The sequence below is a fragment of the Ooceraea biroi genome, chromosome 7, assembly GCF_003672135.1.
Source record: "Ooceraea biroi isolate clonal line C1 chromosome 7, Obir_v5.4, whole genome shotgun sequence".
Taxonomy (NCBI): Eukaryota; Metazoa; Arthropoda; class Insecta; order Hymenoptera; family Formicidae; genus Ooceraea; species Ooceraea biroi.
The window spans coordinates 4,616,582-4,634,180 of NC_039512.1; the positions used below are offsets into that span (position 1 = coordinate 4,616,582).

At 41.5% G+C, this 17,599-nt stretch overlaps 1 protein-coding gene across 9 annotated transcripts in view; it reads left to right on the forward strand.

Annotated features, from left to right (window-relative positions):
- The window catches only part of LOC105277534 (synaptotagmin-7), a 126,867-nt gene that overhangs the window by 90,953 nt on the left and 18,315 nt on the right, over positions 1-17,599 (forward strand). For 2 of the 9 annotated variants that reach the window (XM_011335937.3, XM_011335938.3), the window contains exon 2: positions 15,486-15,586. The exons of 5 other annotated variants lie outside the window; for them this stretch is intronic. In XM_011335937.3, coding sequence (XP_011334239.1) covers positions 15,486-15,586 — 101 coding nt within the window. Of the gene's footprint in view, positions 1-15,476; positions 15,587-17,599 lie in introns of all 9 variants that reach the window. 2 more of the 9 variants (XM_011335940.3, XM_026971133.1) reach the window with 1 other exon arrangement.

Sequence of the window (17,599 nt, forward strand, 5' to 3'; positions counted from 1 at the left end):
CCGACTTTAAACGGTGCAGTTCTTGTCTGAGGGCAGGTGAGGTTCGTTCGCTCTTGGCAAGAGCGGTTCTAGCATTTCAACTCCATCGATCAAAGCATTTCGGAAATGCCACGTCGCTTAAAACGTCTTTCTTTTTAGCTATTTGCGCGCGAATGCCTATTCAGCGCGGTGTATGAAGTAACGATTTTCGAGTTGTGTAACATTTAATGCAGATAAGGAACATATCGAAAGCCACAACCACGTTTACGAGAGATAGATGAACATAAAACAAATATATATTCGATACCTTTTGTAGTTTTCACTTTTGATGAATATTGCAGAACGTTCTCTTTTATTTGATCAATCTCTCTTTCCGTGCCTTTTGACATGTTTTTGATACACATCGATATCCCTCGAAGGTACTCAATTGTAACAGTTTAATTTCCTGAATGCACATTGATGATCCTAGCCACCGAAATCGCCATCGAAATTTTCCGCATTGATGAGTGCTTTTAAACATGAAACACGTGGTATCGATCGTATCTCTATCTTTTTATTACATTTTGAGGTGTTCTTCTAAACAATTTCATTAATTTCGTGAACATCCATTTCGCAGAAGCAATTTTTAGCTGTCAGATACGTTCGTTCTCGCTTATTTTCTTCTCTTTGTCACTTGACGATAAAGGAAGAAGCATTATGCGCGAAGTAGGAGATTGAAGCTATTAATGAGAACGCGACTATTACGTTTGACGCAGGCTTGGAAGCGCATTGGACGACGTTACATCGTGTCTCTCGAAGTCCGTTTAGCTATAAAGCGGTCGAGTGTAAAAGGGGATCTCAGCACGCTCAGTGAGTCGCAATAAATCTTAGAACTGCCGAGTATCCATGGGAGGTTCATCGACCATGGCGTCGCGGTGCTACCACCCCGTGAGAATTCCCTCGTAAATCGTGCTTAATACCTAAATTAACGACGGCTGGCATAAATTAAATTATAATAACGCGGACACGCGCACGCAAAAAAAGCGTTTGACATGAAGAGCAAACGAGAGAGGTGTCCTGTTTTCTTTTCATTATCTCACGCGCTCGAGTCCGCGTCGATATTTTAAGAATACGGTAGTATGAACGAAGACGCCCAGGATCAAAAATCCGTTTACCTTCACGGGGAAAGTTACAAAGATACTCTACGTTGGAAATTGACGACGTGCCGAGGAATATTCGTTTTCCTTCATATATTTTTGGTTAGCAAAATTCCATTCGGAATCGCTGCAGGAGGGAAAAGAAATTAAGATAAGGCGGATTAAAATGCACGAAGTGAGACTCTCTATGGCTTGCATTAGAATCCACTAAAGAACTTCTACGTGCCTATCAACGTTTACGAGTTGTTCGCGAAAAAGACTTTTCTAGAGATACTTTGCATCTAACATCTCGTCAGCGAGCTGTAGCTAGAGCCAGGACTTTTACGAACACCTTGTACATCTCATCGCGCGCTCATGGTGAGGCGTAAAATTGAGACTTATCACCTGGTTGAACGGGGGGGGGACCTGCTTGAGCTGCTGGATGCCGATATATTAAAACACTTAATTCCTTTTGCAACGGGAGCTCGGCTTTGCTTGGAGTGTTTGCGCACAAGTAAATGAATCGAACGCGTTCGAACGAACGGAAGAATGATAGATTTCACCGGCTGAGCAGAATATTATTGCTCGCCAACCAATTCTACCTCCAATCACTCTATTTTACTCGTCTCTCTGCAGTTATAAGGTGTCAGTTGCGTGTGTCTTCGAAGCTATCTTCGAGATGGAATCAAGCGAAGCTGCGAAGCCACATGTGTGGCGCATATCATTCGTAATGCGATATTGGGTTTTAGCGGAGCAGTAAGCGGTTACGTCACTCGCAATAATTAGAGAAACCTCCGTTTCGCCGATTTGCTTAATTAAATTCATTACGTTGTGATTATTGAACGGCTGCCTGAATAGGCGGAGAACGCGATGAGTGCTGGTTTGTCCGAATTTATCGGTATTTAAAGCGATGCGGAACGAGCAATCGGATGACACGCACGCTGTTTTGGAATAACATCCACGAACAGAACGGATTTATTCGCGTTACACATACTGAAATACGCGTCGAATATGTAATGCATATCACGGATTTGAAATTCACGAGAGGCGCGAATTTTACGAACGAGAGATGATTTTGATTCAGACTCGTTTGAATTTGCACTACCCAGCACAATGCAAATCTTAAGATGTTGACAAGGATTGTCGTTTGTAAGACATGATTGAAGCGTCTTTATCATCATCTTCATCATCCTCTTCTTCTTCTTCTTCTTTTTCTTTTTCTTCATCACGCAGATTATATTGTCGCATATTTATATTGATTGATCGACTCTGCAGCGCCGTTACACGGGTTCCGATTATAATTCAACCAGCGTCGAGTGTATCGGATTTATCGGTGATGTTGGCGGGAAGAGGAGAGGGATTCAATCGCGACAGTTTTAAGTAATCTAATCACTGAAAGAGTTATCGCCCGACAGTCGCGGATCGACGGGATTGCGGATCGAGTTCGGTGCATCATCTAATTCGCGGGCGCTCATACGGCGCGCTAATTTTCTATTGCCTTCGGGACTCTGAACGGTCTGATATCGAGATACTACCATTCCAATATCGCTTATCATTCGGACAATGCGAAAAATAATGACTCACTTGGATATCGAGCGGATCCACGTGGTCGGACGCAAAAGAACGCTCGAAGAACGCGATTTCGCGTGCACGGTCGATTCTCCACTTGAATCTTGAAGCTTGCCGAAACGCAGATGTAATCGCACAGCTAATAGTTCTGGAATGACTGAAAAATTTCTTTAGTTCGAGGCAAAGGGAGTGGGGCGACCTGAGATGAGATTTTTACTCGTTATTTGTTCGTACAAGTAGATGCTAGTTATCGAGGCGTTCACCGGCGCGGGCGTAGCAGGATTAGTTCGGGGGATCAAGCGGGATTCTCAAGTGAAACTGATGCTCCATTCCTGTTCACACGGATCCGCGTGTTTCACAACGACCTCGAATTTAATCTTCCGCTTCGCGCCGTCTCCGTACTAAGTAAAAATGTTCATGGAGGGAGCAGCATTATCTCCCAGTTCTGTCTTTTACGGCTGTTACGTGTTCTTTATGTACCTCGAAAATTGGAGACGTAATGTTATGTCTCTTCAGCGCTATATAATGACAATTCCAAGTAAATTGGAATCGATGGAATTGAACACCCACGTTCTTTCATTATCATGTTATGGCGCGCAGCACAGTCGGTATAATGTTTCTATCTAGTTTTTCGTCGTGTTTTGCAAATACGTGCCGTGCATGCAAACTGTCTCATTAACAGATGAAATTTTAATGATAATATTTGCATCTTGATAAGAAATTTGAAGTCTAGCTTTTAGTAAAACTTTGATAAAACGTCACTGATTGCAATTTTTTCAATTTTATATCATGTATGTTTCGTGTCAACTATTTTAACAATGCAAGAATAAATCAAATTCCTGAAAGCTTGCAAACTGAAAAATCTAAACGAATAATAAAATCTAGCATTTTGTTAATTGTCAAATTATTGATGTTCAACGTGCTCTTCAATTTCCGATATTTAATAATTCCGTAATCATGTGTAACGATAACCATTAAATAATTAACATCTACAAGAGCTAAATCGAATTATCGTACCCTCGCTTTTGAGTCTTTCAAATATATTTATAAACGCTATTTATTTGCAATACTTTCCGAGCAGTAATTCGATAAAACGAATTTATTAGATATTTGAATTTATTTAAAAAGAAAAAAGAGTAAATATATATCCCATAAGCACCAGGAATGTGCTTGATTGTCGCTTTCTTATCTTGATCTCATTTTGATTCATTGTATAATGTAGTAAATATCGGGTCGCCGTGAATACTGATATATCCCTTGGCTTTACACTATGCTAAGTCAGTCACCGTACGCTAAGGCTAACAAAGTTTTAGCGGGCGTTAGCAAGTTGACTAAGCTTAAGTACGCCACGCTTGACGGATTAAAGTGGCTAAAAATGACCAATCGATAAATCTAAGCGATCCCTTGTTGCCGATGCGTGCGTGACATCGATCCGTCTTCTCGGCGTGTTCTTGGCACGCCGATTTCCACTGTTTCGATCAATCGACAGATTCAACGTTGAAGACAAACATCAAAAAAATGTGCATATATTCTTTCTGAATCTGAAGACTCTATACTGTCTTCTAATTTGGATTTCTCATCTTTCGTTCCGCAATGATCGATTATATATCAATATTGTTTTACGAAGTTCTCAGCCAAAAGCAATAAGCATTATATCATGAGCGAGAGGAAGAGAGAGAGAGAGAGAGAGAGAGAGAGAGAGAGAGAGAGAGATAAAATCAACCGCACTCTGGTCATTTGCAAATTTCCTTGAAGTTCACCCAGCCACTCGATCTAACTAAAGAAACGATGTTTGCGAAAGCTCGCGGACGCGATGGCCGTGCGATAGTCGATACGGTTGGAAGTTGCTTTTGTTCGAAAAGTTACACTCCCGCGTGCTCCTACATCAATACGAACCTTCCGCAGTGTTACAGCGTTTCGCAATATGAGAGGTATTGTGTTGGTCGATCATTATTGAACGTAAACCTGCTCGGCTTGATAAATAAAGGACGTGTCTCGGGAATATCGGGCTGCGTTCCCCGCGAAATCGGCCGCTATAAAATCTTTAATGGATTCTCGGCCGATCTTACATCGACGAAGAATCTGCTGAAGGGATATCGTTTTATCGCAGTTTTCATTCCTGGGATTAGGCTGCTTCATGTACGAAATTAAATTCTTGTCGAAATTAAAATTGCTAATTTTTATTGCGAATGATTCCATATTGATCGCGAGCCTATTAACACAGTTCGATCGTGTGCGATGAAAATTGATGGAAAATTTATTAGAATTTATTAATAGAATTATTTTCCATGAGAATTCTTTATTTTTCGCGTTCATTTTATAATGAACACGAGCACGGCGTGCTAAATATAAACCGGAAATTCAGGACACGCGAATATGATGGTGCGCGACAACGAGACTCGATATGCACGCGCGAGAAATCCCGACTGGCAGCGACTTAATTGAAAAATATACTTTCATTAACGTTCGCGAATATTCGTTGTTTTCGTTGAACTGGGCGAATTTTGTGTGTGGTACAATTTACGCCATGTTCCTTTTATCTCAAATTTCGCTTGAAGAACGTTAGCGTGCGAGGTTTTGTTCCGACGGGCAAAAATAGCGGTGGTAACATCCCCTTTTCCAAATGACTGATTGTGAGTCGTTCTGTGGTACAGAGAAACACGTTGCAAACATCGCAAATTAGGAGGCGAAAGAAATTACAGAGTACAATCCTATGTATGAAATTCACGGCGTTGAAGAATTCGCTTGGAAAAATACGTAGAAAATTGAGTGCATCTATACTATATTTATATTTACAACAAAATTAGTATTTAACTTACTCTTCGCAATTTACCCGGTGCGGGAAAATTAATATTTATTCCTCAATGGATTCTGCTCGACATAATCTCATTTCTTTTAATCTAAAATCTGTATTTTACGACAGTTATCAGAGCGGCGTGTGTACAGAAAGATTATATGGACACTTGAGATTGGTATATGTTTTGCAAAGGCTAGTGATATTCAATTGTACATAAAACCGCGATTACAACGTGCGTATATTGCAATTTATACGCTGTTCGCCTAGCGCGATACTATTTATCGTATTATCTCCCCCTCGTTTTTACATCCTCTTTGTATTATGCATTATATCTCGTAGTTATGACTACAATTTATCTGTGCTATATTTCACGGTGTTCTATGTAAGGAAGCGCAGTGGCACGAACGCATTCTGTTGTACGTAAGAGGCAAAGGCCGGTTACGAGGTTTTGAATTTTATATCGTCGCGATCGCGATCGAGCACAGTTACTTGGAGAACTAGGTTGACGCTTGATAAGTGGGACGTAGCTCTTTAATAAGGACTCCATGTAGGGGGGAAAAAACTTACATTAACTTCCTCGTTGTATGCTTAGTGGCTATTTTTTACCGGGTTCTAGAATCGATTTTGCATTCGATATCACGACGCGTTACACACAGCAGCGCAATACCGAAGAAAATTTGTTGCGAAAATTATTAAGCTTGCCGCCGAGAAAATTATTGCACGGCTGCGATACTGTGCAGGTATCAGATTACATTTGCATCCTTAAGATATCAAATAACAAAAACACATTGTTTCAGTTATGATTATATATTCTTACATTAATATTTTTTAATAAAAATAATATAACTGAATTATACATATATACACTTTAAATAAAGATATTTAAACAAAAATATAGATTTAATTAAATAACGAGCATGAGATGACGAATCGAATCGTTTTACATTTAATTTCAAAGTAACTTAGCATGCAGCTGTCCGTTTTCATATTTACATATTTCAACAAACATGTATTTGTAGCTACCCGTAATTTAAAATCTGAAATTGGACGATTTGAATTCGTACAATTAGATTCGTACAATTTGATATTTGCTGAATCCGATAAATTCTACGATTTGATATTTATTTTGAGGAGAATTATGATGAGAAAAATAGAACAAATATATTTTAGTTTCCGCTACTAATTAATCATTATTGACGTAATAAGTTTATTCAACGACTAACAAGCAAATCTCGCATTTTATTTCGAAAGAAAAATAATTGCATATTTATAAACTTCGCAAAAGAATGAATTTACGCTGTCATCATTTCAGCTTGAAATATTCACGAGAAAATAGGAGACGGTAGAGCAGAAATGAAATATTCCCTTTATGCGGGGCGACAGAAGTGTCGTAAACAATACTGGGAAACGACGTTATCATTCAGACCAAGTGTAGACTTGAAAATTTCGTTGCGCACTATATGTTCTCCTCTCCGGAGAACCCGAGAATGTGAAAAAGTGACGCGAGAAGTGCCTTCATAAGAAGTTAACTCCAAAGTGTGTGATAGCGATACATAAGACGTGAAAAAAGCTATGAAGTAGCATTAACGTAATGTTCTCCGATTTCGAGGCAATTTTTGCTCATCCAACTGACAAGAAAATCGAGACGCAGAGCAGCTACTCAATTTTCAAAGTATAATATTTAATATTTTCCGATGAATTGCGCTTAACAGGGGCAAACGAACGAGATCGTTATCTGTTTCGTCTCGGGCGATCATTACATCGAGAGAATTTGCCGTGCGGCGAGTCTCGGATGTCAAAATATTTAATAACGAAAATGCGCACGTTGTGAAGAACGAGGTCTGTTTTTCACCGACGAAACGTTCCGATATTTGATAGGTGCTTATCGCGTTACTGTCATTAAGCAAATTTTACATGGCCCTACACACGCGACCTAAGCATAGTGGCACGTACTGCAGCGTGCAAGCCGCACTTCGGTCTATCCGAGGCTGGCATCGCCACTAACGCACGCACTCCCGACGCTTATTGATTTTCGAGACTCATTATCTCCCTGGCATCGCGAAGAATCCGCGGTTTAACGGAAGAAAGCGATGCAGCCGCGCAAGTAATTGTACCGAGCGAACGAATCGACGGACCGCTTTTATGTGTGTGCACATTGAAGGACCTGTTGCTCGCTCGTCTTCCGGCCGTCTGGCACGCCGGACAAGTAACTTTTTGCTATTATCGCGATTCCCGAGAACGAGATAGGAACGAGATAAGAACAGTTGCTCGTTAATTTTTCGGGGCACCGTGGCGTGATGCGGCTTAAACGCTCGGCACCTGCTAATCGCGCGGCCGTAAACTTCGCGCAAAGTCCTAAATTGTTGAAGTCTCCCCGGCAGCTCCCGCATGAACTTGATGACGGCTTCCGCTCTTGTGCCGGCGGGCGGACTTTGCCGTTTCGTCTCACGGCTCGTTGGCCGCTATTGTCGAGAAGCGGCCGGAAGTCGGATTGTCGAAAATACCGGGGATCCGCTTGTCCTACTTACACGCCTAAGGCGAAACTGGCGCGCGACTGGTATGACGGATCGCGCGCATAAAACTGATGTAAACGCTTGCAGAGAGCGGAAGACGGAAGCTGAGTCGCGATCGCGGGCACGGAGCAAACGGATGTCCTCCATTTCGCACGAGGAATCTTGTTCGCAAATCTGCTTGATATTTCGGATATTTCCCGTAAACCTCCCGTGATCACGGGATATCGATAACCACGTCGTGCACGAAATTATGATGCACAGTTCGCGTTGCGTCCCTCGTCGCGCGTTTTCTCGTTTCCTTTTTATCCCTCCCGTGGCGCTCGTTTCAATTTTTTATCTGCTGCAACTGACGCTTCGCAACTTGGATCGTATGAATATCTTACGTTTGCTTATACTTTTTAAAACGTTTGCCTCGTCTTGCAGTTGCGCCGGGCGAGTAAAATTTCCGGCGAAGTAAAAACTTTGTTCGACGTCGCCGGATATCCGATGAGGTTGCTCGAGCTCCTAGCAGCTAGTGCTTCAAGTGGCTACATTGTACACGCGATAAGTTTACATCGTAATCGATCGGAAGAACGGAAATATTTGTCCTCGCATAAGTGCGGGAGTAATCTTGTGTGCGCGTGCCACACGGATCGCATCGTGGAAATAAAAGAACGTTGAGCCGCCTGGATGGAGGTTGTATGGAACTTGTTGCGAAGCCGTTCAAGGTGACGATATGTGTGCGTGGGTGCTAGAATGTAATCCTCTTCTGAAAATATATTAAAACTTGGATAAAAGCAGAAATTCCTGAGCTTTCCGTCGATCTGTCTTCAAAAGCGTTCGTCTGTAGATCAATTGCCTTTATTAAGCACGTTATGTAGTCTTCTGCGGAAAGGTTTTATCTGCAATCAGTGGACGAGACTGCGAACTTGTCTGAGAAAATTACGAATTATTAATTATTATGAACGAAATTAGAAACTATTAGCGAGCCAGCCATGCAACCAGCTAGCCTTACTCTCCCATTAATTATGCATTACGGTGCTTGAAAGACTATCATCTCCAACTAGTTGACGACGAAATGCTCCATGCGACTTACGATTCCGGGAAAATCACGAATTATTAACATAACTAGTCATGTATTTAGTGGAATTTTGTTCTTTCTGAACATATGAACGCAATGAACCATGTACCATATCATACGTGGAAAGGTTTCATCTCTATAATCGTCTGGCAACTCGGGGAAAGTCACGAATTATTAATAGCTAAATAGCTAGAATCATTCAATAAATTTCTGCTGCGATGAATCGACGAGATGCCGAACGGCTGACGAAGGATCGAGCACGATATCAGGCGAAGTTATGTCAGAGGCTTGCGAATAAGCGCTCTCGCGGCGAACCATGCCGATCGATGAAGTTCTGCCTGCCGGAGAGAGGCGCGTCTTCCCTTTTTTTTCTTTTTGCTTTACGACGGCCACCATGACGATGCGACAATCAGCTTGCCGTAGAACAACGTGTCTCGATCGGGATCAGGAAAGCGCGCGCACGGAAATGCGCGTACCACAATCGCGCTGATCGCAGGCAGCTTTGCGTTTGCAACCGTTATAAACCCGATTGCCCGACCGCGCAATCACTTACGGCGGAACAAATGGTACAAAGGCGGCCCTCGCAATCCCGGAACCGGATAAGCTCGACGAGTTTCGAGCGCGCGCCAATACCACGACACGTACAATACGTATATTGCGTCTATATATCAAACGCACGTACGCGACACACAAGCGTTCGTACCTGTGTGTATGTGAGCCCTACACATACACGCAGGTATTGCATGTACAATCGGCCGCCTGTCGTCACTCCCACCTGTCGCTGCGTATACCAGCAAGACACGTCGAGTATTACCCCCGATAATCGGGTAACGAGTCCATCGCGGTGTTTCTCGCCCCGGCTGCGCAGTCGGGGAAAGTCGGTCTCTCCGTGAATCCCCGTTGTGGTCCGTCAGGGATTCACGCGCACAAAGGGCATCGCGGGATGCCCCGGCGATACGATACGATTTTTCCCCACGTACAACGCTCGTAGACGAGGTCTATGTGCGATTGGCTTTGGTATAGTACGCGCGATTCGCCAGTATCGTACCCGGACGACGGGCTCTGCTCTCTCTTGTAGTAGTGGTGGTGGCGGCTAGGATCGATCCAACCCCCTATCTTCCGACCAACCACCGTCTCTCCCCCGTCTGTTGCTCGCCGTAGCCGCGTATCCTTCTCTTTCTCTCTCTCTGTCTTTCTGTCTCTCTCATTCTCTCTCACTCTCTCTCTCTCTCTCTCTCTCTCTCTATCGTTCTCTCTCACTCTCTCATTTCGTTGCCCAGACTCGATGTGAACAGCCCGACGTGTAGTACGTACCATCTCGGTCCGGCTGCTCGTTTGCCCGGCCGTTGGACTTCTCGGATCTTGGCTTTTTTTCAATCTTTTTTTCTCGTTTTGCAAGAATGATGCCCCGCGGGATATAAGCTCTCTTCTTTCACACGTTATTTTCTTTGTGCTCAACGCTAGAGTCAATTGCATACTCGCGTTAGATGCTCGTCGGCATTTTCAACAATACCAGTTGCGACCTGGACCAGTCGAGGTACGCTCGTTGTTAGCGTTCAAGCATTATTTTTCAAGATTGTCGTATTAAACTTGAGGATTTGTTTCATATTCTAATGTGTCTTATCCTTGTATAAAATATTGCACGATTTGCGATCGATTAAGCGATAGAAATTAATGATAGTGCCTCCGATTAATCAAGTTGTTTTTCTGATTTGAGAAGATATCGCGGTTTGATCGTGATATTCTGTTGAACGAACTTGCGGAAATCAAATACTCAATCTGCTATTTCTGTTCGAAACTACAGGTAATACGTTACGCGAACTTCCGGCTACCACCAAATTTGCTTGTTATTCGTGTTACCACGGTATGTTACACTCCAGGTAGTTCTCATTAAGGTATTCGATATCGATCATTCAATGCGAACGTGCCAGCGATATACACGAACGGAGACTCGCGAGAATGTACGAGATTCTTAGCTCACCCCGTGACTAAGTGCCGACGTGCTTGTTAATTAAACGTAATTCTTCTGGGAATTATCAAACGTCGCGTTATCGTTCCATGCGAGGGGCACGTCCTTATCTAATGTATTATTTGCATCGTTAAACAGTAAAAATACATGAGATGCTTTTATTATAATTTCTGCGAAACACATAACGTAACTTACGCTTTCTAATCCGCCATCTCATCTAACTTTGGTGGGTCTAATCCTATGAAACAGCTTTAATCAAGGTTTCCTTAATTCCATTAATAGATTAAGACGCGATACAGGATCATTGTACATGCGAAATGCGGGATAAGGAAATGAGATAACTTTGAAACTGATCGTTATTGTCGACTGCCACTTATTAACTTTATCCCCTTTGACTACGAAATGGACTCTCTCGCCACGAAGCCTGACAACCGTAGTCTGAATTAGCTAGGATGTTGCATGATTTAAGCAAAAGTCGATTACATAATGCCATAGCGACGAGGTAAATGCGGATAAACAAAAAGTGTACATGATAAACACAGTAAAAACAATTATCCAAAGTATTTACCACGTCTCGTTTAGTTGATCGAGTATCTCAGACAACGTTTATATTTAGCTAATGCTAAATTATGCCCCATCGCGTTATGTGTCGTGAGCTATTATGGTAATTACGTTGTCTGATAACGAAACACTTTTTTCCCCCGCAGTGGTGTTATATTAATATTCCTATTCCGTTACGCGTTCTTAAAATGTTTCCACGCACGAAACGGGCATTATTCACTTTCATTATTTGTTATCTAGATATGACGTGGCATTTTCTCGTTACGAGTGCATAATAAAGAGAAACGATTATTCTGACGTTCGAAGAAAGTTCGTGTTTTTTGACGTCACGTGTAACAAATTAGCGTCCGCAATTTTTTGAGCCGCCGCGGTCTCGTGCCGGGGAAAAAAGCGCTTGCATAATTTGAGTGTCACTCATAACGAGCTTCAACGGAGTTCCCTTAATCCATCGGTTGCCTCGATGAAATTCCGGAACTGCGATAATATTTCGTGTATCTATCTGTAGTTTCCTCAGGAGTTTCGGGGACGGATTTGAATACGGCATTGACGTGCAGTTACCTATATTAAAATCGTAGTTCTGAAATCGCGCATCGGGCACGAGCTCCGTGAAATTCTTACCCTTAATTTCGAGCTCGCGATCTGAAAGAGCCGGCTCTGCATAACTTAAAGGAATTTACATTGTATTCGTACATTCCAGAAGAGAGAGAGAAAGAGAGGGGGGGGGGAGAACGAAAGAAAGCAGGCGCTTAATGCGCGAGAGTCTCGCGCAATGCCTGAATCCATAATTTGTTGCTGCGGGCTTTTTGCCAATCTTGTGTAACCTGCATCAGATTTCCATTCGCGGAAATGCGAAGACACAAAGAGAAATCAAATTGGCGCAAATAGAATTCATCAAAAAAGATTTGAGAATCGATGCGATCCATCGATTTTCATTTTTTCTCTTATTCCACATTTGTATATTATAGTTTATCGTATTTCAAGGTAGCAAAATAAAAATAGAAAAAACTTGGGTATCCGCGCTAGACGGGGATGCAGATAAGTCGTGTGGTAAATTGCAATTTAGTCCGTAATTACGCTCTCTGTTTGATGTCTCAACTGTGTCTGGCAAAAAACTTTTCCTTTGCTCGGAAAACCTGCGTGGGAGTGTTCTCTCGTGTCTCCCAAGCATTTTTCATTGTTGCTTTCGCGCGGTGGACCACGAAAGCTGCAGCGTCCGGCAAAAAGAGTTCGCTTTACTTAGTTATTACGTCGAGCGAGGAGATTGCCATCCGCGTTCGTTAGTGCGCTCACCGTCGTGTACGCTTCGTTGTATCGCTTGTTGAAACTCATTAAAACAGTTTCACACGCGACGCGAGTGTGCACGTACATAATCGTTAAAAGCGCGGTGCCGTTATTGAATATTGAGGTAAATGTTGCGTCGGCGAGATATAATATTTCGCTAGTTTAATCATGATTTCATCGTGTCATCAATTGACAATTGATATCACACACGCGACACGACGTGTCTCGCAAATTTGCGTTATCCATTTCCACCGTGTGCGAGCAATTTTTTAATAACACGCGAATACGGTCATTTTAATTAAATTGAGTACTTCCGTCAGGAGGAAAACATTATCTCGTAATTCGTGATCTTTTTTGTTCGGGAACGAAACTCTCGATATTATGCGGAACAGGACGATCTCTTGCTCGCTCAGTTTCGTCCATTTTCTAGGAGCTGAAAGAATGTGAATTATGCATTAGAATTTATAAAAAATTTATAAGTGAATACCTTTGTGAAACTTTTTACCCGAGATATATTATTTTCAATCTTTACGATCCACACAAAGTTCAAAAGTCTGCACATAAAGAAGTGCCAACGTACATATTTCATCGCGATTAAAAAAAAATCGCTTGTTATATCCAAAAGAATCTTTAACCACGCGTAACACGTGGACGTACTCCGCCAGATGTTTCTGATACGACACTTCTCTTTTATCATTGTGATGTGCACGTGGCATCCGGAATTCCGAAACCACATAAAGCTACATCAATCTTGGACGCGGGCCATGAACGTCGCGTTTACGTATTCGTACATTGAAACTACTGCTTACCCAAGAAAGCGATAACGTATTACGGATACATATCTTGCATTATTAGTGCTAATATTGATGTCGATAAAAAATTTAGAAAATAATATCAGCGATGTAGGGCATGTGTAATCTGCGTAATCGGTTCCTTGAACAAGCAGCGCTCATGATGTACGAATACGTAGACATGATGTGCACGGCTCGTTCAAGATTGATGTGACTTTATATGGACAGCCGTTCCGCAATGTACAATATTTTCCGATCGCAATTGATGTCACCATACGTTCACTTGGACCCATCGTGTATTCATAAATCAGTTTTATTTCGGGTTCACCCTTCAGTCCCATCGAAATCCCGGATTGCGATATATATTTCGAGTAAACTTGCTCGCGCTTTAAAACATCATCGCGGTCGGATGCGATTAATCGCGGCTATTTGTATTGTACTTAAACGGCGTCCCAATTCGATCCTGACCAGTGGTATGTTGGTAACAGCGTGCCGGGGTTGACCGTATATTGTAATAATTCATTGTTTGGTTAAGCGTCGTTTGAAAATTAACTTTCCTCGCAAATTAACTAACGTCCGTTCTGTTTGTCTGGCTTTAATGAAGAACGTTTGTCTGACGGTGTAACGTGTTATTGTCGTTCGGTGGTTCAACTCTTTATTGGCTGATATAATTGCGCGAGTATATTATTATTATCTGCCATAGGACCTAAAATCATATTGTATTTGTTACGCACTAAAGAGCCGGCTAATTAATTGCATAATGCAAACTAATTGTTCTCTATTTGATTTCTGCGATCTTCGCTATTACAAAAGTATAGTGTTACGTTGCTACACATAATGTTTCATTACGCACGAGAAACGGAATTGCGTGAATCACAATTTAGATCGAGATCATTAAATGTATTAACTTAATGTTCCGATTTCGGTCGCTCGAAACTTTTTCATTTAAAAATTCGCTGTTGCAGATTATGAATAATGATTCTCGTAAATAATGCATTTCCACGCAAGAGTAATCTATTTTTAGCGGATTCTATCGGCTTAGTTATTTTTCATATAAATTCCATGCGTGTAAACAGATAGATATTTGCCTGCGCGAGATTTCCTGTAAATCGCAAGCGTAATTGACGGATCCATTAATGAATTCGGATGTCTGAATCGATCGACCTTTGACAAGACTGTCGGATGGGACCATTAATCCTCACGGGTTTCCAATTTAACGCATTACACGTCCCTGGCAATTAGGCGTTAAATTAAAATTTCGTTGAAAGAAATTCATACGAGACTAACGGAGAAAAATGACTTCCTTATGTTTCCCGTACATTCGCCAAAGATCGCCGATTCGCCGAAAATTCTTCATTTAAATTAATTGAATATTGAGTAACTATCGGACGTGATATCGGAAATTATTCCGACATTAAAGGAACTAATGTCAAATCTTGCGTCGACTCGATTACGGGTCAAATATTCGATCACAGGTCGAACGTGTCCTCTACAAATTCGGGCACAATAATAATTTTATAGAGCGCGTATTTGATGTATAACCCAATTCATCTGGAATTTTGACATCAGCTCTTTCAACCTCCACCCTCGCTCCTTGCTACATTCTCCGGCCCTCTCCCATAAATTATCAAATATATCTAATCGCGAATCTAATAAAGCGGTGTCGGTCGATCTTGCCCGTCGCGTTTCCAAACTTTGCGAGTGCTGAACGCAGACGGACATTGTGCAAGAATTAACGACTCGAGGAGGATGCAAAGATCACCCGAGATCACGTTGCGTTCATCTCGGCAGATATTTGCATAATACCGTAACTCCCATGAAAGTAACGTAACGACCACTAGTGAAATTAGATTAGCCGATTGGAGTCCAGTGGAACGAAGGAAATTATGTGGGCCGCGGTGTCAAGATCTCTGGAGATACTCGTTGCCTTCTTCGAATACTACACCACCAGGTAAGATGCTCCGTCCTCTCTATGTACATACAGTGTACATAGTATAATAGTTTTATGGCGGTACGAAGCAACTTTCGCCCGCGCAGCTACGGGATAAATGCATAATTGGATCCAGAATGTGCTGGAGAGCGGAAATTTGTTCAATTATTTGCGATAATAAGAAAACCGTAGGAAACAAAAAACCTGCAAATACAATTAGAAACCATTTCTAATTTATAATATAATAACACGCGACATACAATGTTGAAAATATGTGAGAAGAAAATTAAAAGACTAAGATAATATCGAAAAAGCAGAAGCAGGAAGCATTTTAATTACCGCTACTTTAAATATATCAATTATAATGATTAATACGTACGGAGAGGGGGAAGGGTACAAATGTGATAGATTATATAATAGATAATATTTTTCACATTGTGTGAATGTATTTCTGTCGATATTAATATCTCGAAAATGGATATGTTCGATGTAATACTGAATATTATCCGATACTAAGCGTACGTATAATTTTTTTCAAGTGTAAGATGCAGGATTCTCGTCTTTAATAACCGCTGGCAATGCGAGTAGTAGGGCGATTTGTCTTTCATAAAGTGGCCTTGGTCCGAAGCGATTTCTATGTTGGACATAAACACAGTAAAATAGTGTCGCGCGGAGAAGGTGCTTAGCTGCTTTAAAAGCCTTTTCAGCGTCTTTCATGTTTTCCGCGTCAAAGTGACATTTTTAGAGCTGCGCTTTTGTAAACGGAAAACGCAGCGAGTAAGGGTTAAGGGCCATGGGAGCGCAGTGTTTCAGCGTGAAGAACTTCTCCACGTCGATGGTCTTCAAGGACGTTCCGTCGAGCGCGAACAATTTCGGAGTACCACTGGGACCATCCGGTAGCTGTTTTCGATTTGAAAATATTCAAGTCGAGTGTAGCCGAATCGCCCTCGCGACGCCCGGAGCAGCGTCACAAAATGGCAAACCATCGCCTCCGCTTTTGATATTTCCGGTGGTGTTTTGCGATAGTGCAGGCAATTTCTGCTCTTTTACCAAGCGCATGTCCTGAACGTTGAAACGTCTCGAAACTAATATAAGACAGCAAAAATGAGAAAATTGGCGTATCTGCGCCATTTACCCTCTTAGCTGTGTATTGTGCTTTTCATTTTTTAAATGCACATCGGCAGCGCAATAGCGCCATAAGTTTCGTGAAATTTTCCTGGGACGGCTATGTTGCCACGGCAAAGGCCGTTGTGATTTCAAAATATATGAAGCAAGACGCACTTAACTTATGATAATTACAAATATCAGGAAACATTTATTTGTATATGAAAAGAGAAAGAAGAATCATACATAGCAGTTATAATTAAAAAATATTTTTCTTCAAGTACGAATGTGTATTTAAATAAAAAAGTTCAAATTCGGAAACTTCCCTATATTTATCATTTATTTAATTTTTCTTTATAATTAATCGTTACTCGTAACATTAACAGAAATTGTAACGATTTTTCTATTATATAAAAGTTTCTATAATATTATATAATATATGCTAATGTTCTAAGCTGATAAAAACAGTTTTCGAAACAGCATGCTTTTATGACAGCGTTGCATTGACGCGACTGAATTGTAATGCTAAGGTAACATTGCCGGTACGTTCAGGATTCGGCGGCAGATTGGATGCATACGCGCGTACTAGAATAATAACGTCGCTAAATTAATCACGCATTGTTGGTGGAAAGCGTTGGGAAATGACGAACAGGTGACGCGGCAAGTTGAATCGAAATTACATCGAATAAATAGCGCGTGGAAAACGGAGCGCCGCGCACAATCAATAATTTCACGTTTCCCTTTGGAAGAGAAAAACAAGATATGAAGATAGTTGACTCGATTTATTCGCTAGTGGATCATAACGAGGCAAAACGATCGGTCTCGAAAGAAAATAAGACGAGGCGGAATCCAAGCAATTAATAAAATAAAAATAACAGCTTATCCAGCAAACTAGCATTTCATTTATATCAGTTATCACTTGTATAATTC